The 27,507-nt window shown below is 38.6% G+C and overlaps 1 protein-coding gene across 1 annotated transcript; it reads right to left on the bottom strand.

Moving 5' to 3' along the window:
* LOC116289333 (adenylate kinase isoenzyme 5) lies at nt 1-27,264 on the bottom strand. The gene is made up of 18 exons (XM_089025050.1): nt 27,127-27,264; nt 25,779-26,160; nt 24,102-24,379; nt 23,645-23,836; nt 22,953-23,130; nt 22,220-22,383; nt 21,587-21,700; nt 20,999-21,190; nt 20,331-20,421; nt 19,756-19,998; nt 19,252-19,415; nt 19,027-19,140; nt 18,416-18,607; nt 17,985-18,099; nt 17,191-17,354; nt 16,542-16,658; nt 15,925-16,107; nt 1-844 (listed from the first exon to the last, which is right to left on the bottom strand). The coding sequence occupies exons 1-18, from the start codon at nt 27,184-27,186 to the stop codon at nt 776-778; spliced, it is 3,012 nt and encodes a 1,003-aa protein (XP_088881176.1). The 5' UTR covers nt 27,187-27,264; the 3' UTR covers nt 1-775.
* Between the last annotated feature and the right edge of the window lie 243 nt (nt 27,265-27,507).

Consider the following 27,507-nt stretch of genomic DNA (forward strand, 5'->3'; position numbering starts at 1 on the left):
TTTTCTATCCTGTTAGCAGGACACTAAATTATTTATAATCAATTTTCCGCGATCAGCGTTTTGAATTATGAGATATTCTAGATAATTTGTTAAGCTTGTGAGACAGAGCAACGGTAACTAAGGAAAGTCGGAACCATGAATAGGCCACTTTCGATATCTCAAAATTCATACTTGATTGCGAGGCTTAAGTCGTGTAGTACAAGTATGGTACAAACACGTGGAACACGAAATACATCCACGGCCGGTAGGAATATCATAATGTACCGTATTACTGTACAGTGTGTGCAACCATGTGACTCAAAATCCCTTGAGATATAAATAACAATGAAACAGCCGCCATCTTGGTTGATCTAACAAGAGAAGTTAATGAGGAATGTTCTGTTATCGTCAACCAAGATGGCGGCTATGACGTAACATGCACATGCTCTATACGACTTTTTTTTACCTTTTTTGGCAATAATAGACCCCTCGCATGTGACGCCAAAGCAGCTCTTTCTGGGGAACAAAACAAAAGAATTCCAATCTCCTGAGAATTGGAACCTATTGTTTTGTCCCCCAGATTGAGCTGCAGTCCAAACTGCTGCAAGGGGTCTATAAGAGAAAAATTGGTAGAAATTTTAGTCAGTTTCGTCAACTCAACAACGTTATAATCAAATCTACAGTAATACTAATTTTTTCGAAATTCGGTCGCCATATTTCGATTCGGTGTATATATAACATGGTCTAAAGACGTATATATGAAGCTATTAATTGATACTATGGGGACACACACACGTTATTCACTCTTGATGACGAAGTCTTTTGTTTGTTCAAACATCTCTTCCAATGTCTGAGCGGCTGAGACCTGACGATACAAAAAGAACAAGAAGTGTTGTAAGCAACAAGCATTTACTCTCGACGCAGAACCCTTGCACTTACTACGCATGCATTGGTACCATGGAACCCCTCTCTTGGAAGATCTAGTGAAGCCAATCATGTTCTTTACGCTCAGTGGAATAAATTGGAACCCCCCCTTTTGTAATGCCAATCTTACCAGCTTTTTCTGCGGGGCGGCCATTTTGGAACCCCCACCCCCATTCGTTGCACTAATATGCTTCTAGGTAAAATATTTTTCTGAGGATATATGTTAAGGACTACTTCAACATGAATTTAGAAGGAAAAAGCTTAATGCAAACGTGAGTTATCCAAGGTTATCTGAAGACGTTCAAAGAACCTCTGTTCATATACAGTAGGCTGCAGTTTGTTGTCGTTTCTAATCACCAATAAACATCGTGGTAAGGCAAGGTAAAAAATGAACGCTTTGCATTTGCCTAATTTTGATATCATATTTATTTATTTGGCTAAGATATAAATGAAATCGACGCTTTGTAACAACAGCTATAGAGTGTCAAAATCTGAATTCGATGTTATTCGTATTCAGATATTTCCAAAACACTTATCGACAGCCACCTGTTGATTCACATTAAAATAATGTGCTATGTTTGCCGTCTAGGTGTACAGGAGTCGATTTGTTTTAAAAATTGGGGAACCTGGATTTTTATTCTCATCTAGATACTATGCAATGATTCATGCACTATACACGAACTTGAATGTTGTATTGTTACATATTTGTCACTGTAGCAAAGGTTTCTATTTCTTTATATTCTTTGAATTTAGTCATCATAAACTTACCGAAAATCGAAAATTTTGCAATCGGAATGACTTCAGTGATTACTAACTCATTAGAGCGAATTCGTATATCGCACTTTTACATGCTAATGAATTTTGCTAATATTCAAATGAGCTGTTTTCGAACGAAATATATCCTTGCAAATACTCCCACAAAACTTAACCATTCCAAACCCCAAACATCATATAAATGTATGCTAACCAAATAAGTGTTTTAATTATCGATTTGTTAAATAATCTCTTTAGATATTTTCAAATGAACACAATCTCTGTGTTGAACTTCAGCTCAGTACAATAGAAACATAACAGGCGTTGTTTGTCCTTCAAACATTTACTAAGCAAATTAAAGTCAACCCGTTTTAAGCTACGTGCTTGTTGAGTAGACCAAAGTTTGCTGCAACGATTCAAGTTTCCTTTCACTATCATCAACACTTTTGTTTCACTTTTACCGTGCAGAGGATATGGGCAGTTCTCAGTGCAGTCTTTGGAACAACCGCATGCGTCTTTCAGCCAAAAATGTTGTTAATTCAACACAGATAGGCAGCAACCAACGTGGGTGTCTCCATATCTGAGATACCGCTTTAAAAGTTTTTATCTCTTTAAACACATGCTCTATTTTGACTCTTCTTTTCGATAGAGCTCGGTTGAACTTTCTGGCACGTCTCCTCCCTCTTTGGTTTAACAGAGGCATCTGACCTGCACGAACAGGTGTTAGTAGAGCTCCTCAATCAGGATAACCTCTGTCGCCCAACAGTTTAACACCTGGCGGTAAATCTAGGACTAAACCGGGCCCTATAGGCTGCATTAACCTATAAGCAGTCGCATCATGTGTGCTACCCAAGAAGCCAGCCTGAAGAAACCGAATATGGCCCTCATTATCCATTACCAATTGAGTGTTTAGGCAGTGATAGTGCCTATGGCCACTGTAAAATGGTCGCTGAGGCTCCGCCAGAGGGCAATAAATCTCATGCGGGGTTGCATCTATAGCACCGACGGCATTTGGTAACTCTGGCCAGCTGCCCATTAGATTTCTCCACTCCGCGAAGTTCGGCCAGGTGATTTGATTTTGAAAATATCTCCACATTACTGGTAACGTCCTGTAAATAATGCGGATAACGGACGTAGGGTCTATATCAAACCACAGTGCTAAAGTGTCTATATGAGAATATTTACGTAACCACATCATCACAAGCAGAACTTGGTTAACTACGTTTATTTTCAGTCTCCTCTGGCGTACACGGGGTTGCCCGTCTAATCTTAAGTTCTGCCAGGTTGGGAGGATATCGTTCGCAAGTTTGAGAAACGACACAGGAGTTTCGCCAGTGTTCCGCCAGAAGAGGTGCGCTTGCCTTGATATAAGAGAAAACACATCTCTACCACGAAATATTTCCCCGTGAAAATTCTCAAAAAGACGATGTTGTAAGGGAAACAGATTTTGTTGAGGTGGTGGCCTAATAAAGGCAACAAACAGCAATATCCAGGCGACTATATTTAAAAGAACTACTCGCGGACTTGCTGCGCATCCATGCTGCATGAACTGCTGAGCGAAGATGCGCATTCCAACATAAAACACGGCATTTTTCATGCCATTCACACGTGAATCATCATGCGTGCGCTAAAAATTTGCATATTGCACTTGCTGTGTACGGAGCGAGAGGATTCATATTTACACTCAGCTGACTACTTTCAAATTTCTAATGAATGAATTGTTCAGCAAACGTGCCAGGTCAGTATCTAAACATATAACTTTTGTGTTGGTACTTTCGATATCAACCCTCAACCATACTTAGTTTGTTGTTTATTACGAATTTTAGGTCCCTCCAAGAAAAGTCGGGTCGGAATTGGAGAGAAAGAAAAAAGTGTTGTTCTCGAATGTTACAACACTCTTAACAGCAAAGGATGGAAAGAGGTTTTCTTGACAGCACGACAGAAGATTGGAGAGATAGCAGCAAGCATGCCACAACACGTAGTTAACCTGTATTTAACCCAAACAGACGAGTCTCTGACCAGACGCATGCAAAACATAATAAAAAGTGCTATGCAGCAGCCCTATGCCCCCGAGTCAGGAGAGATTGGAACGGAGAAACAACTTCTAGTTTCAAATCAAACAAGATATTCTAGAAAAATGCAACCAGATGAGAGAAGGGCTGAAGCCCTCAAGGTAAAGCTGGATCAGAATTTTGCTGATTCATCTCCTAGCGAAGACGAGAGTATCGAACCTTCTGCTAAGAAGAAGAGGAAGCTAGACATAGCGAAAGAGGCTAACCTCGCACATGCAAAGATGTGCGAAAAAGCTATGAGCACGATGGAGAATGTTAATCAGCTTTTGCTGAAAGTAGACAAATACATCAGTGATCAGAACGGAACAAAACCCTAAACAGAGAGACTTTTCAAGTAAAAACTGTAGAAATTCGTCGAAGAAATGTAGAATGATTTATTTGAATAAATTGAAACTTTCATGTTTTGTTAATAAAATAATGGATATAAAATGCTCTAATTTCCCTATAACGTCAAACAGTTGTGCAGTGTTTCCAATTCGTGTCTTTTTTAATTATTGTTTTTGTATTTCAATATTAGCAGACCTCATTAGCATGTAAAAGTGCGATATACGAATTCGCTCCATTAGAGCGAATTCGTATATCACACTTTAGCATGCTAATGAGGTCTGCTAATATTGAAATACAAAAACAATAATTAAAAAAGACACGAATTGGAAACACTGCACAACTGTTTGACGTTATAGGGAAATTAGAGCATTTTATATCCATTATTTTATTAACAAAACATGAAAGTTTCAATTTATTCAAATAAATCATTCTACATTTCTTCGACGAATTTCTACAGTTTTTACTTGAAAAGTCTCTCTGTTTAGGGTTTTGTTCCGTTCTGATCACTGATGTATTTGTCTACTTTCAGCAAAAGCTGATTAACATTCTCCATCGTGCTCATAGCTTTTTCGCACATCTTTGCATGTGCGAGGTTAGCCTCTTTCGCTATGTCTAGCTTCCTCTTCTTCTTAGCAGAAGGTTTGATACTCTCGTCTTCGCTAGGAGATGAATCAGCAAAATTCTGATCCAGCTTTACCTTGAGGGCTTCAGCCCTTCTCTCATCCGGTTGCATTTTTCTTGAATATCTTGTTTGATTTGAAACTAGAAGTTGTTTCTCCGTTCCAATCTCTCCTGACTCGGGGGCAGAGGGCTGCTGCATAGCACTTTTTATTATGTTTTGCATGCGTCTGGTCAGAGACTCGTCTGTTTGGGTTAAATACAGGTTAACTACGTGTTGTGGCATGCTTGCTGCTATCTCTCCAATCTTCTGTCGTGCTGTCAAGAAAACCTCTTTCCATCCTTTGCTGTTAAGAGTGTTGTAACATTCGAGAACAACACTTTTTTCTTTCTCTCCAATTCCGACCCGACTTTTCTTGGAGGGAAATAAAATTCGTAATAAACAACAAACTATAACTAAGTATGGTTGAGGGTTGATATCGAAAGTACCAACACAAAAGTTATATGTTTAGATACTGACCTGGCACGTTTGCTGAACAATTCATTTATTAGAAATTCGAAAGTAGTCAGCTGAGTGTAAATATGAATCCTCTCGCTCCGTACACAGCAAGTGCAATATGCAAATTTTTAGCGCACGCATGATGATTCACGTGTGAATGGCATGAAAAATGCCGTGTTTTATGTTGGAATGCGCATCTTCGCTCAGCAGTTCATGCAGCATGGATGCGCAGCAAGTCCGAGTAGTTCTTTTAAATATAGTCGCCTGGATATTGCTGTTTGTCGCCTTTATTAGGCCACCACCTCAACAAAATCTGTTTCCCTTACAACATCGTCTTTTTGAGAATTTTCACGGGGAAATATTTCGTGGTAGAGATGTGTTTTCTCTTATATCAAGGCAAGCGCACCTCTTCTGGCGGAACACTGGCGAAACTCCTGTGTCGTTTCTCAAACTTGCGAACGATATCCTCCCAACCTGGCAGAACTTAAGATTAGACGGGCAACCCCGTGTACGCCAGAGGAGACTGAAAATAAACGTAGTTAACCAAGTTCTGCTTGTGATGATGTGGTTACGTAAATATTCTCATATAGACACTTTAGCACTGTGGTTTGATATAGACCCTACGTCCGTTATCCGCATTATTTACAGGACGTTACCAGTAATGTGGAGATATTTTCAAAATTAAATCACCTGGCCGAACCTCGCGGAGTGGAGAAATCTAATGGGCAGCTGGCCAGAGTTACCAAATGCCGTCGGTGCTATAGATGCAACCCCGCATGAGATTTATTGCCCTCTGGCGGAGCCTCAGCGACCATTTTACAGTGGCCATAGGCACTATCACTGCCTAAACACTCAATTGGTAATGGATAATGAGGGCCATATTCGGTTTCTTCAGGCTGGCTTCTTGGGTAGCACACATGATGCGACTGCTTATAGGTTAATGCAGCCTATAGGGCCCGGTTTAGTCCTAGATTTACCGCCAGGTGTTAAACTGTTGGGCGACAGAGGTTATCCTGATGGAGGAGCTCTACTAACACCTGTTCGTGCAGGTCAGATGCCTCTGTTAAACCAAAGAGGGAGGAGACGTGCCAGAAAGTTCAACCGAGCTCTATCGAAAAGAAGAGTCAAAATAGAGCATGTGTTTAAAGAGATAAAAACTTTTAAAGCAGTATCTCAGATATGGAGACACCCACGTTGGTTGCTGCCTATCTGTGTCGAATTAACAACATTTTTGGCTGAAAGACGCATACGGTTGTTCCAAAGACTGCACTGAGAACTGCCCATATCCTCTGCACGGTAAAAGTGAAACAAAAGTGTTGATGATAGTGAAAGGAAACTTGAATCGTTGCAACAAACTTTGGTCTACTCAACAAGCACGTAGCTTAAAACGGGTTGACTTTAATTTGCTTAGTAAATGTTTGAAGGACAAACAACGCCTGTTATGTTTCTATTGTACTGAGCTGAAGTTCAACACAGAGATTGTGTTCATTTGAAAATATCTAAAGAGATTATTTAACAAATCGATAATTAAAACACTTATTTGGTTAGCATACATTTATATGATGTTTGGGGTTTGGAATGGTTAAGTTTTGTGGGAGTATTTGCAAGGATATATTTCGTTCGAAAACAGCTCATTTGAATATTAGCAAAATTCATTAGCATGTAAAAGTGCGATATACGAATTCGCTCCATTAGAGCGAATTCGTATATCACACTTTAGCATGCTAATGAGTCTGCTAATATTGAAATACAAAAACAATAATTAAAAAAGACACGAATTGGAAACACTGCACAACTGTTTGACGTTATAGGGAAATTAGAGCATTTTATATCCATTATTTTATTAAAACATGAAAGTTTCAATTCATTCAAATAAATCATTCTACATTTCTTCGACGAATTTCTACAGTTTTTACTTGAAAAGTCTCTCTGTTTAGGGTTTTGTTCCGTTCTGATCACTGATGTATTTGTCTACTTTCAGCAAAAGCTGATTGACATTCTCCATCGTGCTCATAGCTTTTTTGCACATCTTTGCATGTGCAAGGTTAGCCTCTTTCGCTATGTCTAGCTTCCTCTTCTTCTTAGCAGAAGGTTTGATACTCTCGTCTTCGCTAGGAGATGAATCAGCAAAATTCTGATCCAGCTTTACCTTGAGGGCTTCAGCCCTTCTCTCATCTGGTTGCATTTTTCTTGAATATCTTGTTTGATTTGAAACTAGAAGTTGTTTCTCCGTTCCAATCTCTCCTGACTCGGGGGCATAGGGCTGCTGCATAGCACTTTTTATTATGTTTTGCATGCGTCTGGTCAGAGACTCGTCTGTTTGGGTTAAATACAGGTTAACTACGTGTTGTGGCATGCTTGCTGCTATCTCTCCAATCTTCTGTCGTGCTGTCAAGAAAACCTCTTTCCATCCTTTGCTGTTAAGAGTGTTGTAACATTCGAGAACAACACTTTTTTCTTTCTCTCCATTTCCGACCTGACTTTTCTTGGAGGGACCTAAAATTCGTAATAAACAACAAACTAAGTATGGTTGAGGGTTGATATCGAAAGTACCAACACAAAAGTTATATGTTTAGATACTGACCTGGCACGTTTGCTGAACAATTCATTCATTAGAAATTTGAAAGTAGTCAGCTGAGTGTAAATATGAATCCTCTTGCTCCGTACACAGCAAGTGCAATATGCAAATTTTTAGCGCACGCGTGATGATTCACGTGTGAATGGCATGAAAAATGCCGTGTTTTATGTTGGAATGCGCATCTTCGCTCAGCAGTTCATGCAGCATGGATGCGCAGCAAGTCCGCGAGTAGTTCTTTTAAATATAGTCGCCTGGATATTGCTGTTTGTTGCCTTTATTAGGCCACCACCTCAACAAAATCTGTTTCCCTTACAACATCGTCTTTTTGAGAATTTTCACGGGGAAATATTTCGTGGTAGAGATGTGTTTTCTCTTATATCAAGGCAAGCGCACCTCTTCTGGCGGAACACTGGCGAAACTCCTGTGTCGTTTCTCAAACTTGCGAACGATATCCTCCCAACCTGGCAGAACTTAAGATTAGACGGGCAACCCCGTGTACGCCAGAGGAGACTGAAAATAAACGTAGTTAACCAAGTTCTGCTTGTGATGATGTGGTTACGTAAATATTCTCATATAGACACTTTAGCACTGTGGTTTGATATAGACCCTACGTCCGTTATCCGCATTATTTACAGGACGTTACCAGTAATGTGGAGATATTTTCAAAATTAAATCACCTGGCCGAACCTCGCGGAGTGGAGAAATCTAATGGGCAGCTGGCCAGAGTTACCAAATGCCGTCGGTGCTATAGATGCAACCCCGCATGAGATTTATTGCCCTCTGGCGGAGCCTCAGCGACCATTTTACAGTGGCCATAGGCATTATCACTGCCTAAACACTCAATTGGTAATGGATAATGAGGGCCATATTCGGTTTCTTCAGGCTGGCTTCTTGGGTAGTACACATGATGCGACTGCTTATAGGTTAATGCAGCCTATAGGGCCCGGTTTAGTCCTAGATTTACCGCCAGGTGTTAAACTGTTGGGCGACAGAGGTTATCCTGATGGAGGAGCTCTACTAACACCTGTTCGTGCAGGTCAGATGCCTCTGTTAAACCAAAGAGGGAGGAGACGTGCCAGAAAGTTCAACCGAGCTCTATCGAAAAGAAGAGTCAAAATAGAGCATGTGTTTAAAGAGATAAAAACTTTTAAAGCAGTATCTCAGATATGGAGACACCCACGTTGGTTGCTGCCTATCTGTGTCGAATTAACAACATTTTTGGCTGAAAGACGCATACGGTTGTTCCAAAGACTGCACTGAGAACTGCCCATATCCTCTGCACGGTAAAAGTGAAACAAAAGTGTTGATGATAGTGAAAGGAAACTTGAATCGTTGCAGCAAACTTTGGTCTACTCAACAAGCACGTAGTTTAAAACGGGTTAACTTTAATTTGCTTAGTAAATGTTTGAAGGACAAACAACGCCTGTTATGTTTCTATTGTACTGAGCTGAAGTTCAGCACAGAGATTGTGTTCATTTGAAAATATCTAAAGAGATTATTTAACAAATCGATAATTAAAACACTTATTTGGTTAGCATACATTTATATGATGTTTGGGGTTTGGAATGGTTCGAAAACAGCTCATTTGAATATTAGCAAAATTCATTAGCATGTAAAAGTGCGATATACGAATTCGCTCTATTGTAAACAATTCTAATTATTTCAAGTGTGCAAATCAGATAAATGTACAATATTTCAGTGGTTTTCGCAAAATCAAGTGTCGACACCCACCACTTTCCAGCTGATTATAAGAACTTCGGTAATGTATATTATAAATGTACTATCGAAATAGCTTTGAAAATTGGGGAACGCTGCTTAACTTTGTTTTGGTGAAGAAAAATGTAATATTTACAACACAAGAAGCCCAATAATAAACGCTCAGAATTTTAAATTCTGATAATAAATAAATAAATAAAATTTAATAAAAACCTTCAGCTGTATTTTTATAGTTGTTGATGATTTTTCGAAGAACTTTGCGCTTTTTTTAGCTTGAATTTAGTACTTTTTATGGCACATTGTATGTGGCCATGCAATATGGTTCAGCGGATTAAGCGCATGCCACACATGCAAATTAGCGCCCTGTTGGAAGGGATAACAGATAGAGTAAACTATTGCTTTTGTTCAGGAACTGGTTATTCATCGCCTTAGGAGTAGCTGCTTTTTACCCCCCCCCCCCCCCCCCTACAGAAAAAAATATAGATTATACCGTCATTTCAATTTATTTTAATCCATTTTGTTTTGTTTATGTGAAATGACCTTAATCCCATTCGGTTTTCTTTTGTGTCTATTTGACTATTACATGTTCACTAGTATTTTTTTTTGTTTCACGGGTTAAATGCCTTCACTCTATAAACCAATGCAGGAACGTTGTCATATAAAAACGTATAAGCAGGGCAGTAAATGTTCCTTGAGCTATCTACATATTTTTATTAGTTTCAGCATTTTCTAATATTGAATACAATCAGATTGCGAGAATATGCTCTGTTATTGTAAAATGTTTATTTTTATATTACAACGCTCTTGCAATAAGCTGTATCATATAATTGTATGACATAATAAGGGTGTACACAAACTATATTGAACTTCGAACAAACTTTTTTTTGCTGTTATATATGGTAGGAAGTTTGAATATATCTCGCGAGCTTTAGATAAATCGTCAGAATGAAAATATGGTTAGTAACCACCATCTTATAACTTTATGAGATTGTGATTATGTACATGAAGTTAGTTAAAGAGAAAGTAGAAATCAATAATGTTGTGATTTTAACTTTGTAAAGGTCAAAAGCTTGATTATAAAAGAAAACTTTAGTGAAAGATGATAAATTATGTTGTTGATTAGGAAGACAATATCCTTAATCAAGCGAAGCGTCGAGTCAGATAGACGAAAAGCTAGGTTGTTTGTACGATTTTCAGAGGACAAAAAAAAAGCTTGATAATAAAAAAAGAAAAACAAGAAAAACATTATGGAAAGCTGATAAACTGAAACTATATATTGTCGATTAGGAAGACAAAAATCCCGAATATCCTTAATCAAACGTGCTAGATAAAGAACAAGTTAGACGAAAAGCTAGATTGTTTGTATTTTCAGAGGACAAAGCCTTCGAAGCCTGCCCGTTTCCTTCATTTTAGTCCGGCAGATAACTTAATAAATATCTGCGTAACGATTGAGAGCGATTCAGTTTTTTCTTGAATTAGGAAAAAATCATGTCGACACTTGAGCGCCTCCAACAGTCCATAAAGGATTGTTGATCATCAAGCGTTTTCTAGATCTTAGATGTTTAATTCGTTTTCTTGCTTGGTATATTCCACTGGGCAAGAACTTTCGTCGTTTTCACACTGTGAGCGTATCATTTCTATCAGGTACCAAGGGCAGCACAACACAACTACAAAAAACAAAACAAATTTGTGGAAAATAACGTTCAGGAAAGCTAGGGCTTTGTCGCTCTCCAAGCCACCAAGGTGAATCGAAAAGAGAACTATGACGACCAAAAATAAGATAGCGAAAATGGCATGGACTGCAAATCGGATGACAACTTGATTCTTGGGCCTTGGTGAGATATCTGTCTTCGATTCTTCTTGCCATAAATGAATGAGTATGAGGACAACGCGACTCGCGATGATAAAGGCAGGAATGATATATTGCAGTATGAGAAACCAGAACGCATAACGGACTACATTAATATGGACTTTATTTGCGACTTCTGCATCGGAAATTTTCGATATGCAACCGTCGTAGCGAAGGATTGACCATCCTTTGTTGATACTGTAGAAGATGGGAGACGACAATATCGTCGAAACACTAACCACGGCCAAGAAAATCAATATGGCGGACGAACGACGAACTTGCCAAGTGTCGGTGATTTGGGCATAACTGATGCAGCTCAAACATGCTAAGTTCAAAATAGCAACACAGAGAAAATGGATCACAAGACTTGGCAACTTATAACATATAAAGTCTCCTTTAGGATGCCAGTCGATATTCTCGGCCATAAGTCCAGGATTCGCAGATATTGTTAAAGATGAAAGGATAGCTTGGGTAGCGACGAGGAACTTGATGTTACCAATAGTCTTCCATTTTATACAGCAGTAGCAAAGAACAAGGACATTCAGAATTAACCCAATGATAAATACAATGCTGTTTTCCATCATGTGTTTGCTTATGCTCAAATATATTCTGCCGTCACGATCACGTACGATATGGCTCGTTTTACTTTCGCATCGGACTAATAAAGCTACTGTTTTGCGCTTGAAAAGCTTCCGTTGTTCCACGGAACTTAGCCAAGCGAAGCAAAACTTAACACTTTCTCAGTCGCCTCACGATTTTCTTTTAAACCGATTCTTGACGGCGAAGCTAGAGGATCGTAAAGCTATTTCCACTGCTGACAATACCGTAATAAATAAAAAAATATAGGTGTATAACTGTGAGCTTCATGGGAACGTGGTATCTAAGCAACTAAACGTAGCCAGTAGAAATTCTATAGAGTCATGCATACATTGATGAGAAACGCCCCACTGCGTTCCATTCGAAAAAACACTGTTTAGTTTAGTTTAGTTTAATAATATTTCGTCAATAGTAAATAACGAAGACTCTAACACAGGCCACACAAAAATGGATGATAATAGAATAATTATAATAATATAATTTATCAAATCATTAATAATTCATAAGGAAAACACACCAGAAATCACGACCGTGAAGAGTGTTGTAAATCTGATACAAAATTGTGTTTATTTGCATAAACTTTAAGTTGGATTTTCTTGGCCAAATTCACTTTAATTTTGAAAATTTTAGTGAAACACAAAGGAGCTAGCCTAGACGTTCGATAAATCATATACAGTATTCGTGTCCGTGTTGTATCAGATATACAATCACTCGGCTACGCCTCGTGGTCGTATCTCTGATACAACACGGCCACTCATACTGTATATATTACAAAAAGTAATGAACGAAAACGATAGAACACTCGTACGTTAGGAAAAAAGATAGTAATGCTGTACAAGATTATTAACGCGCTAAGTTAAGGCGGTCTTTATGAATTTGTTATTTTATCCTTAAAATGATGAAAAATGAGATCTTTGAATTTTGGGATAGATTCAGCATGCTTAAGAGAACTAGGGAGTTTATTGCACAATTTAACAGACCTGAGGGAAAAAGAACTTGTAAAGTATAGCTGACGGTGAGAATAAACGAGCGAAAATTTGTAGGATCATAACTGCGCGTGCCAAGATTTAAAGTTTCGGGGATCAAAAAGCAGCCTAAATCTGCCTTCACGAGCCCAGACTTGAATTTAAACAAGAGAACGAGGTCGTGTATATCCCTGCGATATTCTAACGGAAGTAAGTTAAGTTTATCTAGCCTCTGTATCGTTTTAGTTTTTGTTATTGTTCTTGATCTTCAAGTTTGTGAGTTTGTGAAAAATTCGAATTTAGTGTTGATTTTTCAAAACAATTATTAGATAAGGTTTTTATTAAGGTGGCTCGACCCCCTCACGCTTGACCGCTACCTTCCACTTTTGGAACGCTAGTGCATAAACGTCTTTTATCCTATTGCAAATCTTTTTTGCACATAAGTCACATAAAGATTGAATTAATGTTTGATGCAGTTTTTTATGAGATCGGACGTCATAACACGTGATTATGATGAAATATTTGATTTCGTTTAGAAAATAATTTTAGCCTTGCAGAGCGTTCAACACTAAAATGCTTCGTACCACATAATTATATACTGGATGCCTCCATTTGTGGGGATTTTTGAAAAATCTATCTAGCTAATAATGAGATATTTGAGATTATTTAAATATAGTGCATAATCTACTTCAAAACTAAACAATGGATTTCATACGGCCGAAATTAATATTTCAGAGCTATATATTCACAAAAGTCATTGCTCATTTAGTTTTACTCTGTATCTAGTTTTAAAAGGAACATTTTGAAGGTAATCGACTTATGCGATTTTGTGAAAACGTATAGTGCAGAAGACGGGGTAAACATTTGATGCGCACTTTTCATCGCAGTTTTCTAGTCAATCTTACTAGATCTTCCATTATTCTAAAATTCGATGATCATTTCTCTCAAAATTACGTCAGGATACAAATTTGAACTTAAACTAATATTACACAAAATTGCAAGACTATTGAACTCATTTAAAGCGATCTAAAGCGAACGAGAAATACTGAAAACATTGATCGTTTCCCAACGATTTGATGCTCTGGGAATTCTATTGTTTGCTAATGATCATAACACCAAATTATTTCGCACCATGCACGGTCTCATCTCGCTTGGCTGCTTTCCGATTTACTCCTATTACTATTTTAGGCGAGGTTTGTAGACCTTGTAGACTTTTGTTCATTTTTCATGTACGTCCGTTACGCATTGATAATACGTACCCTGCCCTTACGTAAACAGGAAGCCCGTCTGTGTTAACGATGACGATGGTAGCCAAGAAATGTGTTTTCTTATCGCCACGATAATAGGTCGCTTGCCTCACAGATGGTCTCCATATTCGATGTATGGTACAGTCTATAGCACCCACTGCATTAGGAAAAGTATCCCAGCTATTCCTAAATGTTGCCCACTCGGCAGCATTTGGCCATCGAATTTGATCTCTTAAGATGTACCATACTATGGGAATGATGTGATGAACTTCGTCACTAACTGTTGCTACGCTTATCTGAAATAGTGCACAAACCAGCTGTTCTCTACAATACTGTCTAAACCATATTAATGCAGCCAAAAGACGATTTCTTGGATTAAGCAAGGTTGGTCGAATACGCCTTGGTAGACCTACATGCTGCAACCTGGGGTCTCTTGGTTGGATAATCCAAGGATATGCTGTCTGATATAGTCCTTCAAACGTCTCTGGCGTCTCACCAGTCAGATGTTGAGTAGCTCGGACCATACGTCATTTCCTCTTCGCCTGTGCCCTCTGAAATCTGGAAGTAGTCTTTCTAACGCGTCTAGCTCCTCTCCAACATCTCCACAAACAAGAAGCATCGTGGATAATAAACTGAAGTCCAATATTTCTTCTGCTCGTACACGGCAAGACCTCAGAGTCAAGGCATAGGCATAAAGCATATTTGGTTCTTCACACTATTGATGGTCGGCAGTGCCGAACAGCATCAATATTTTCAAAAATGACAATATAAACCAATAAAATGCGTATTTGCGTAACATATTGCACTCAAAAAAAAACCAGTACGCACCCTATAGTACAAAGTGCTATATCTTAACAAAGAAAACCACATTCCACTTCCAATTCATTCCACATTTCAATTTTTGTAAGTGTGTTTGAAAATATTAGTAAAAATGCGCGCCCTTGAGTAGCACATGTACACTAGCATACCCGTCATGGCTCGCCTATTTTAATTAGACTTAGGCAACCAAAGGTTAGTATTTAGTTAGCTAGCTATCTATTTCACGGGTATGTTATTTGCACTCTATCATTTTGTAATTAGTTCTATAGTTTTTGAAGTTGACAATTATCAACACCTTCAAATTTACAGTGCGATTTTCACAAATACGCCTAAGGGAACTCTATGAAAATATAGGCAGCAATGGTTTGAAATATAAATATTTGTTGTGATTCTGGAGAACACAAACTTTATGCTCGGTCGCACGTTTATATCTAATGCATTATCATGAACAATAACTATTGTTTTCACAAATTCATTAACTTCCGAACACCACCTCACAATCGAAGCATAGTTAATATTAACTATGATCGAAGTGATAAATATGTCGATCACCTCAAACTGCAGCTTCAAAATGCACTGCAATGCCAGCTTAATCCAGTTTCATTTTTCTCAACCTCCGAACGGCTAATAAAGTGCTAGTCAAACAAAAGTCATATCATGATCAAGCTATATGATAATTATATTTTCACCTATTACAAAAGAGGTTGTCATCGCCCAAGGCAATAGCGCAGCGCAACCGTGACGTCATAAAAACGAAGACAAAGGCGAAATTCGGACAAACAAACTTACAAGTTTACTTATAACAGATAATTTTCACAGCCGATCGCAGTTGATCTTAGTTTACATGGGTTATTATTGTAACTTTAAGTAAAAACAATAAAATCGGTTCGTATAATCCTCGTAGCGGTTAAACAGAATGACCCAGGTCCCATATGAAATCATTTTTTTGACCTTATCCTTTTATCCTAAGATAATACATACCTTAATAATTCTTTCATCTTCTAAGACGTCGTCGACCATTTTCTTGGTATTTTCTATGTAGACTTCGAGTCTTGTTTTGAGGCGATCCTCTTCGCCTTCTACTCCTGTAAGTTGTTCTTTGGCTCGTGTGCTCATCTCTCCCTCTGTGCTGTCGAGGACGATCACGTGACTAAAGTCTGACACCTGCCAATCAAAGTCACATCACCATGGTTACCATCTGTCAGTGCTTCGAAACACATTGCCAACGCATAGAGTAGTTTTCGTACGACTATGAAAAAATCGGTCCCGTACTCGTGCCTTGCCATGACCATGATATTTTCTAGAATTTTGATTGGGGGATTTTGTTCTCGCGCAATGTGATAGGTGGGACATTGTCGTGATCTTGCCATGACTGTGTCCGCACCGTGTTCATGCCGTGTTTTGGGCATTTGATTGGATGGCGAGTAAATTCTCGTATGCCTTGCCATGTCATGACTGTGTTTGTGCAGTGAGCTTTTCACAGTCATACGAAAACTGCACTATGGTAAGGTACGGTACGGCTACGAATGTGTACTGATCGTGTCCCACTCATACGAAAATCTCTCCAGTCTCGCCCGGCGTATTAGATTCGTGCTTACCCTCTCAGTGAAGTTTTTCAGCTGTTCTTCCGTTCTTGGAAAGCCGTCAATAACATATCCTGTAAAGTTCTTTTCCTCGTGTGTAAGTTTCTCGGTTAGAACCGCCAGCACGTGCTCCTATCAACCAAATGTGACATGGTTAAAATAAATAGATCACCAATTGGTGGGTGATAGATATCTTTACTAGTTTTCACACACAAGAAACCCGTCCTCTTATCTTCAGTTTTTCTTACCAAATGTTACTAGGATAGAGAAAGCTTGGGCGCAATTATTTCTCATTTCAGACTACGTGTATCATTTCTTTACTTAACGGTTGTGCACGAGAAGACACATGAATATGGATACAACTCAAACAAAGAATCTTATTCTCAAGAGAATGACATGTGGTCTGAAATGGGAAAACATCACCCAAGCTAAAAAGATCTTTTAGCCATTCCGAGTTTGAGGGAAAAAACTGGGACGAGTTTGTACTGCAGTGCATTGTGGTACTGTTCTGGGGGACATATTTCTAAGATGGCGTCTATTTCATCCAATAAAACGGTCCCGCAATTTCTTTTCATCCTAGTGCTGCCCTGCATGCCAGCAGGCATAATACCGGGGCAGTAAGTAAATAAACAATTTCACTGCAACCTAGATGCTCTTCTCTTACCGCCGAGACAAGCGTCCCAACTGAAACGGCACTAGCGACTTCTTTCCCTCTATCTGTGTCATTACTTGCTTCTGCTCGCAATAGCTGTCCAACCGAGATGTGCGTACGACCTGACTTTTCTGTCAACAGCTTACACAACTCTGATCTACCTGTACCTGGACCCCCTACCGAGAATACATTAAGGTCGTTAGTTTAGGCCACGTTAGAGATACTAAATTTCTAGCACGGCGATACTGATGCCTTCTGGAATGAAATGTTCAAAATTGCATTAAACTTCAAAAGGATAGGTAAATATAGTGAAGAAGATTCGATTATAACGTTATTTTCTATAGGTTGCTATCAATAGACGTCACTTCCGGTAATAGCTCTTTTTTGATGGCTTGTAGAATCCTGGAGGTTGTTTTGATCTCTTGTTTTCTGGTTTCATGTCGTGAAAATAGTCAAATACAATAGTTTGAGGACTTATTTTGATATGTTTTGACTTAGCATCCGCTAGTTGCCCCCCAGTCAACCGCTTGTTTGCCCCCCAGTCAACTCCAAAAAGTCACGTGATTGATAGTCTGAGCAATAGGGTATTTTTTTATATTTCTTTTGAGCCAACCACGAAAGACGTTTCCATTCATTCGACCCAACAAATGTTGGCGTCAAATATTTGGCTTGTTTGTCAGGGACGTTTTGCGTTTCATTGACGGCAGTCAAGTTTATCAAGTTTGTCAAGTTAAAATGAGAATGAGAAGCCAGAGATAGATAAGGGAGATGCTATATTAGAAGTAAAATTGAACTGGACATCTCACCAATTACAAACACGATTTCAAAGTCGTGAATCGTAGCTGCTTTTCTGGACGGAAGGGACTCAAAGATTTTCGACACCTCTTCAAATACGTCGTCTACATTTCCTTCAGCAGAGATCTGCAAACAAAGCAGCTAGTTTGGTGATATTTACACCATTTAAATGTTTATAAAAATGTCGAAAATATGAAATTGCAGATATCATAGCAAAGAAACGCCACCTTTATATACCCTTTAAATATGGTCAAGGATACTCTTAAATACGGTCATTTGAAAAAGGGATACTCTTAAATATGGTCATTTGAAAAAGGGATACTCTTAAATACGGCCAAGGATACTCTTTAAAATGGTCAAGGATACCCTTAAAAATGGTCAAGGATACCCTTAAATATAAATTCTGAATTGTACTCGATATCGTGATATACTTATACAACACCTTTTTGACTTTCCCTTCTTCTTCATAATGTTGTATGACCGGCAGAGTCTGCTCTTCGAACACTCCCAGCCGACTGCTGATCGTCTCTTCGTTGTCATCTGCTCTATCCCCAGTCTCTCCTCGTTTCAGCAGCCTCGCCTTCATGGTGTTAGACGAGCACTCAAAATACAACAAAAACTCACAGGGTGCGAGCTGAGAAGCATGAAAAACAACGGTTCATTGTCAAGTTTTATTCCGCGCATTGAGAGTTTTCCTTTGGGTTTTCTAGTTTTCTTCCCAAATTCCAAATCAATCTGAAATCGAGTGCACTATCCACATAAAATACCTTGCCATCCTAGTAGTCAGTATTGGAGAGTATAGAACACTTAGAATAATGTGGTGATACACTGATCAAGAGAGGTCGAAGGGAAGGGAGGGTGGAAGCTTTTAGTAAAACACCATATAAAGCGTATTGAGAAAAAAACTTACATCTAAGACAGGATGGGAATTGGCTTATGTCTCCCCCTCCCCTGGGGGTAAGATTGTCTCCCCCTCCCCTGGGAGTTAAGATATTCTCCCCCTCCCCTCGGGGTTAAAATTGAGCTATACAGCTGATTATTAATGATGCCTACCTCCTTCTCGAACTCAAGTCCCTGGTCTAACTCCCTTGGAAATCCATCCACAAGAAAGCCTTTGGTGTTGGGCTGCTTCACCATGGTTTGACGTAACAGCTCAAGAATAATACCCTACAGTAGAAAAAAAGTCACACAACCTAGTCAGTCTGTGCAATATGTAGACACCAAGAGGTTGTTTCAGAGTTCGAGCATCGCAGTAGAAGTAGGAAGGTTTACACTTACATTGGGTACTAGTTCACCCTTCTCCATTATTTCTGCAATAGTTTTTCCTCGAGTTGACTCAGATTGCACCTCGTTCCTCAGGAGATCTCCGGTGGATAGATGTGTGTACCCAAACTTATCAACAATACGTGCACACTGGGTTCCTTTACCCGAACCAGGCCCTCCTGGTGAGAGAGGTATACAGTTGCCTTAAAAACGTGATTCGCTACTCTATAAGTAACAGATAGACAAACAGATGGACAGACGGACAGATAGACAGACAGCTAAATATTACATGGGAAAAGCTTAGAAGGTTGGACACACGGTGCCATTGTGTGCAACATTAATGACGGCAGAAAAGACAAACATGGTATCTGTTCCTGACGATGACGATAAAATGTTGTGCGGAATGTTACAAAAGTAAACTTGATTTTTACTTCTTCTACTTTGTCATCACTGTTATGCGCACGCAAGAGTTCCAGCGTGTGTTGAAGGCCTAAGATATCAAAGCGCACCGATACTAACCAATAACAAAGATGACCCTAGCGTTCAACAGTCCTTTCCCCGTCTTCGCAATCTCATCGTCATTCAAAGGAATGAACTCTTCTGCCACCACGGTTTCCTCGTAGACAGGAGTCTTCGGTTGTTCTTCTGTCTTCTTCTTCCTCTTGTATCGTCTTTTCTTGAACCCTTTCCCTTCCATGGCACGACCAAGATCTTCGACTAGTTCTCCGAACTCATCGTTACTGGAATCACCGCCTTTGCTTCCTGTCATGAAAGACAACGGAGATTAAGGAGAATAGATCATTTAAAGTATGTTTTTTGTGAAAAGATTACGGCAAATTCGTAGTCGTACCGTAGATAGCCGTACCGTATCTTAAGCGTTGTTATTGGATGAAATACTGGCAGACAATAGGAAGCGATTTCGATGTTACGGCAAGTCGTACCGTGTACTCGAGTAGGTCAGTACCGTATATTTTCCCACTCATACGATACCAGTCGACGCATTGGACTTGCCTGCGACTTGATAAAAAGTAAATTCAATTGCCACAGGCAGCCCAATATGTCGTTATATCCTGAATTTCAAAACCCATGCGCACCTTTCTTTTTCCTGCGCTCAAGTTTTGGAAGAACTCCAAATATCGCACACACGTCTTGGAAAACCTCGTCAACGGTACGATTTGCATCAAGCTGAAAAATAATAAATATAGGCCGATTAGTAATACTCCAGTTTCGAGTTCTATGTTGCTCAGGGTTAGCTTCGATTTTGAGCAGAATATTCACGTGTTCCATTGAAGGCCGTCGAGTTTCAAAGCGTTTGTATCGTTGACGTTGTGCATTCTTTACTTTACCGTTAGTATTTGTGAATATGTTAACACTGATACGAGGCTAACCCTGAGGAAATGAGTCTGTAATCAAGGAACACAGCTGTAATTTGGAACTTGAAAAAGGTCTCTTTAGCTAGCATATAAACTTCATGAGCATTTCACAAAGAAATAAAATAAGATACAATAACTAATTTTTTCTTCTATTTGCGTTCATAATAATAACTTTCACATTTTTGATATTTTCCAAAAATTAATTTAATGTGGTTTGTGAAATAAATAGAATTTATGGAATTTTTAGATTTAAAATAACTTTCTATGTAATGTTGCTCGTAAGTAAAGAAACAATCTACAAGAGAAGGAAAAAACATGGTCTTACTTGGGGAAAACATATTCTATACTACTATTAAAAAGGTCATATTTATTTCTAATTCCTTATATACCCTTTTCAGCTTCCCCTGCTTTTCAACGTGCTCAATAACAGGCATTGTCTTTTCCATGAATGTCTGGAATCGTTTCTTTATTGTTTCTGCGTTATCATCCTCGCGGCCACTCGTTTCACCTCGTTTCAAGAGTCGTTTTTCCATCACTTCTTCACTGCACTCAAAGAACAGTGTGAAATGGCTCTCGACGATCTGAAAGACATCACAAATCAGCATTCGATCAAAGGCCGATCAATATTAAAGTCAAGGAATGGCTGACTCACAGTTCAAATTCGTATTTAACTTGTTGGGTTTTGCGGAGGAAAAAAAACAGAGAAAAATCCTCGAATCAATGGAGAGACTTAACAAACTCTACTCGAGCATGATGCCGAGTCCAGGAATAGAACTCGCGATACCCGAGAGGTTGGAGGCGAGTGCACTGATATATAGCTACCACTACACTACTCATGATGTATGGAAGAGCTTTCCACAGTTACATGCAGCCTTCTCTGGCCTTCATCGTTCTCTATCTATATTTTTTAGTATCTCGTCGGGGTGGGGGACAGGAGGGGCAGCGGTATTATCACAGGGATCACACAGTTTTCTCACCTCATCTTCAAACTGTTCTGCTTGGGATATTTCCCTAGGGAAGCCATCGATGAGAAATCCTGGTGACTCTGGATTTGCTAACATGGCGTCACGGAGAAGATCGATGACAATATCCTGAGAAACAAAAACAATCTAGTAAGATAAAGTATAATTTTAACTGAGGGGAGAGGCGTGGGAAACTTTTTTGTCGAGGGGGGACGTTGACTGTGGGTGATTATCAGTATGCCTTACGAAAAAAATTACATTTATGGTAATGAATAGATCTCTTTGTCACGTGACATTCTCTTGAGGATAAGATTCTTTGAGTTGTATCCATATTTCTGTGTCTTCTCGTGCGCAACCGTTTAACAAAGAAATTAAATAATACTCAAGGGAATGACACGTGGGCTTGAGAATAAGATTCTTTGTTTGGGTTGTATCCATATTTTTGTGTCTTCTCGTGCGCAACCGTTTAACAAAGAAATGATACTCAAGGGAATGACAGGTGGTCTTGAGAATAAGATTCTTTGTTTGAGTTGTATCCATATTTCTGCGTCTTCTCGTGCGCAACCGTTAAACAAAGAAATTATACTCAAGGGAATGACACAAGGTCTGAAATAGGACAACTGATTACGTCTATCCACAAACACGTACCTGTGGTACTAGCGATCCATCTTTCATTATTTCAGCAAGTTTCTGCCCTCTTTCGCTGCCCTTCTCAACCTCGTTCCTCAGCAGATCTCCGGTGGACAGATGAGTGTACCCAAACTTATCAACAATACGTGCGCACTGGGTTCCTTTACCCGAACCAGGCCCTCCTGGCGAGAGAAGTATGATAAAGGGCTCTGAGTTTAAATTTAGTACACGGTGAATTTTTTGGATTTGTTTCTAGATTGTGTACAACAGAGTAAAGTCGCAAGACCGCAAAGCTTCAGGAATGTGTTACCTATAGCTTCGTAATCCCTTAAACTATTAAAGTTGGCCTCGCAAATAAATTTGTTTCATTCACACAAGGAGAGAGTATTTTTACTTTATCATAAGACTTTCTCGAAGAGGCAGTTTCACGAGGCCATCTGGTAACTATATAACACAGCGCAATTCCTCATGAATCTCACAATACCGACACACACAAGTGTCACAGATAAACATTTTTTGCGTCTGACTGCGGCTTTATACAGGAAAACGTAAAGCTAAAGACACAAGGTACAACATGTTGCAGGTAATTAATGTTGCGAGCCATCTCACACGACGCAATTTGTTGCACACCGGTTTCTAAAGTAGAAAACGATCTTACTTTAGCAACATTGCCGGTAATATTGCGCGCAATGTTGCACCGTGTCCGTAGCTTAATTCTTGGATTCATTTGTAGAAGTAAATAATTATTTACCAAGGACGAAGACGATGCGTTGTCCACTGAAATCCTCCCATTCTTCTTCCTCCTGTTCTTTGCTTTGCACAACTTTCTTCTTTTTTCGTCGGACAGTTTTCTTGACTTTTGGCGGCAGTCCATCAAATATTCGACAAACATCCATGCATACCTCGTCAACACTTCGATTAGCGTCGATCTGTAAAGCAAAGGGAAGGAAATATAAAATGTATTCAGTCTCTAAATAGTTGGTTCATTTGTAATCATTCCCAAGAGAATGAAAAATCAATATATATCAGACTAAGTTACGAGAAAGCATTCGTCGCATACGTAATCTCCCTTCCTTCGACGCGCAAAGCAACGAAAAATTGCGCGCATTCTGGCGCATCTGGCTTTCGGATTGTGCGTCTTCTATCCCAAATTCAATCAAAAATATATTGAATTTTTTTAAAGGGAACAAAAGAGGAGAGGTGGTCGACTCGATCTCTTTTTCGCTTCCATGTGGGTTATGCGGTAAAGCATGGCCCCGTGTTCTACTTAGTGCATGGGTGTTTGACGTTCACCATATAGCCTATAGCCTACGGTTTTTTCTTTAACTTTTTACCCCACATCAAAGAATAAAATGAAAAAAATTACAAGTAGATGAGAGACGGTTTAGCATCCTAGAGAAGATAGGCAACTTCAAACACCAGATCTAAGGTGACAATCCTTACCCTATGTGCTTTCCCTTGTGTTTCATAATGCTCGATAACAGGCAACGTCTTCTCTACGAACGTTGTGAATCTTTTCTTGATCGTTTCAAGATTATCGTCAACGCGACCGCTTGTCTCAGCTCGTTTGAGTAATCTTTCTTGCATGACTTCCTCGGTGCACTCCAAGGACAGCACAAAATCACTGTCCACAACCTGAGAAAATGAATGATTTTTTTCTAATTTATTCATATATTCATGATTCAATCATCCATTTATAAGTTCTTATCTTTGTTTAGTCAGAGGTCCATCTATCTATGATTTTCATTTATCCTTTTGAAGGTTCATTTGTTCACTCATTTTTCCATCCACCCATCCATCTATCTATTCATTATAATTCCTCTACTCATTTTCCTGGGGGTGATGGGACGAGGAGAGTACACATAAAGCATCTCTTTCCAAATAAGGTTATGAACCTTACCTCTCGCTCAAATTGTTCTCCCTGACTTATCTCTCTAGGAAACCCATCAATCAAGAACCCAGGTGCATCAGTATGCTCTCGCATGGCATCTCGTAAAAGGGCTATGGTAATCTCCTGGGGAACCAGCTTGCCGTCCGCCATTACTTCTTGGATCATATGGCCTCGTTCGTTACCCTTAGATACCTCATTTCTCAAGAGATTGCCAGCAGAGAGGTGACAATAGTTGTATTTCTTGACAATATGATCACAAATTGTTCCTTTGCCAGCTCCTGGGCCACCTGACAACAAATGATATCTATGTCATTATCTTTACAATGAGAATGCTCAAACATCAGTTACAGTGGAGATAGGGTAGGGAGGGACTTTTTATGAGAATTACATTTTCATTTTGTCTAGGAAAAAGAAAAGAAGTTCACCTCAAAATATGGAGGGGAGGGGAGGCCTGCAGCCTCCCCCCCTTCATTTTAAAAACTGTTACCCTTTCCCTGACCATAAATACTTTGAATTTTTTTCAAGTTATTTCTTCCTGAGCTTTCTACTTTTTCAAACTCTGTAAAATGAAGCATTGAGTTCAAATACTCAGAGAGATCAAAATAAATCTAATTTCTTTCAAAAAAGTGGCAAAACCTAGAATTTTTCACTGTTCGAGTGTCTTTGCTGTAAGTGAAGGACAAACACTCCCCTTAATAATAAATTATCCATAACATTATCTGGTAGAGACCCCTTACAAGACCATAAAACAATGTGTATTGATAGTAATCTATACTTCCTTGTGTAAATAAAAGCAAAGCATATCAAAATAAAATGACAGTGATTAATTTTAATGAATAAAATCTAAAATTAATTCAAGGCAGTCCATTTGCTAGCAAATAGTATGATCATAATGCCATCAAAACCTGTTATTGCTTTGTGTATCTCTACCGAGCAGTAACGTTTAACCTTTTCCATGCTAACTATGATGGAATAAAACCTCTAGCAGGAGGCAAGAGGGGTTGATTTGTGTTAATGTAAGGTCCAATAAGGCAATTCAATGACTTAGGATTACTACCCTTTAATGCAGTCAAATCATAATATTCACCTCAACAAACTGTAGTTAAATTGCTGATTTATCTTTATTTTAACTAAATTTGTCATTTTGAGGAATTTTCAAGTTGGAAAATCCGGAATCGTATCCTGGAATGGCCCATGGATTGGACTTCGGTAAGGTGGATCTCCGGATCGAAACACTTTAAAAACCGCTTTTTTTGCTAAAAATTCTATGAATATATGTTAACTAGCTATTAAAACATATTTAAGCAAAGAAATAAAAATGAATAACTGATTTTTAACATTCTAACATCCATCCAGTTTACCAGTGTCCAGTCCAAGTTTCCATTCCAGTTCACCATTTCCATGCTTTTTTGCTTTTATTTACTTAGTGTAAATACTATTACGCCTGACATAGTTTTCTTGCTTCAATTTTAGACCTTGGACTTGACATGATGTGCAATGTATTTGTCTGTGCACTTTTGGAGGTGGGGAGGGGAGGGAGGGGAAAGGAGTGGACCCACTTCCAGCCAATATTCAATAAAGGATAGTAGAAAATCCTGGTTAAATTTCTACCAACATCTTCCCTTTCCTTTCCTCCCCCACATTTTCTCCAAAAAGAAAAAAAGAAAAAAAGAATCAAATGCTTACCTAAGACATAAACAATCCTTTGGCCTGAAAACTCAACTTCCACTTCTTCTTCTTCTTCGGAATCCTCCGGAGTAATAATATTTTTTTCGGTCAAATCTTTTTCATCATCAAGGTCAATACTATGACCCTGCATGCCAATTGGAGGAAGAGGTGGCTTGGTCTTTATCTCGGCACCTGGTTCAGTTTGAAATGTATGCAAATCTTGTCCCTCAGATCGAAGTGGTCCATCACCCTTAGGTATGGGTGGAAGAGGCTTCTTGTCCAGGTCCAGAAAAGTATTCCATTTTATGTTATTCTTTTCATTTTTGGCAACAGAAATACATTGCTCCAAGTATGCTAGGTGATCTTCTGGTTTGTGATACAAAAGTCCAGTCAGCATTCCCTAGAAAATTCAATCACAATAGAGCAATTAATAGATTCATAACCAAAAGGTTGAAGGCACTATTAGTCTGAGTAAAAATTCAATATATATATATATATATATATATATATACACGTATTTAAACCAGATTTTTTATTCAATATTTGGTGCTCATAGACTTGCAGTATACCATTGATAGCGGAGATACTAAATATAATAGCCAAGGAATTGTAGAAAATAGAAACAAAAAAACATAATGGAATACTGTTATATGTAGACATATGGGATTTTACGAATTTTTTGTCACTTTGACACTAACTCCACACTTCAAAAGCAAACAAGACGTGAGTGTGGAAGTATCTTCCAACTGGAGAAATTGTCTGTTGGAAAATATCTTGTTAACTCGTAAACTTGGAGAGGTATAATCTAGAATTCTGAATAAGAATACGTAGCGTGTGTCGAGTAAGAGCGAGTAAGAGAAAACAAATCTGAAAAGCTGCATAAACTCATAAATAAAATCGAAAAAATAGATTAAGACCTTCCCATGTGGTACACTGTATTTACCTCGAGTTGAATGGTTTATTAAAAAAAGTAATAAAATAAAACTACCTTTCTAGATGTAGATCTTAAACAGCTAGTCAATGTGTAAATCATAATCATAAAAGAGAATTTCCAAATGGAAAAAATGATTTCGAACATTAAATTTAATATAATTAATATTTTCGAAGACGCATGGTGTTCGAAAATGATCCGAAAATAATATTTCCAAAACAGCAGTGTGGTTTATTCGCCTCGCTCGTTGAGTGGTGACTTGAATTACAGTAAAAATCAAATATTGGTATCGTATTTAATCTACAAAGCATTGCAGCTCTTGAGGACAGGAAAAGTTAGGTCTTGAGATGTTTTTATTTGGAGAATAACAACAAAATCTAATTGTAACATTCAAAGGTTCAGATACCCTAGAAATAAGCTCTCTTTAGGACTTACCTCGAATAACTGATGGACCTCTGTCTTCGCCATATATTCTTTACTGTCTTCTGAAGTCATTTTTAAAGGATATTTATATATTTATACCCATAAATATCAGCTGTATAAAAATCGTGTGACTAGTAAAGTAGGTACACGAACCCTTTGATAAATAATATCAAGTATATAGCCCTTATCGTCTCTATGGCAACAGGGGTTCCGATACCCCTCCGGTACCCCTCCGATTGGTCACGACGACATTACGATAAACTCATGTGTATAAAAAATCCTACGATCTTAATCTAAATAATTACAACCTTTTTAGCTAAGATAAAAGTACTCATTAGAGTTGAATTTTTTTTATAAAAATAAAATTAATATCAAATAGAGATAATAATACTT

Source organism: Actinia tenebrosa, unplaced genomic scaffold (genome assembly GCF_029948245.1).
Source record: "Actinia tenebrosa isolate PJP-AT-01 unplaced genomic scaffold, QUT_ActTen_1.0 PGA_scaffold9__36_contigs__length_13948895, whole genome shotgun sequence".
NCBI lineage: Eukaryota > Metazoa > Cnidaria > Anthozoa > Actiniaria > Actiniidae > Actinia > Actinia tenebrosa.

Coding starts and splice junctions, on each gene's coding strand:
- LOC116289333 (XM_089025050.1), bottom strand. CDS start 27,186: ATGACTTCAGAAGACAGTAAAGAATATATGGCGAAGACAGAGGTCCAT. Junction 23,131..23,644: donor CACAAGGGAAAGCACATAGG/GTAAGGATTGTC, acceptor TTTGCTTTACAG/ATCGACGCTAATCGAAGTGT. Junction 21,701..22,219: donor ATGGATCGCTAGTACCACAG/GTACGTGTTTGT, acceptor TTTGTTTCTCAG/GATATTGTCATCGATCTTCT.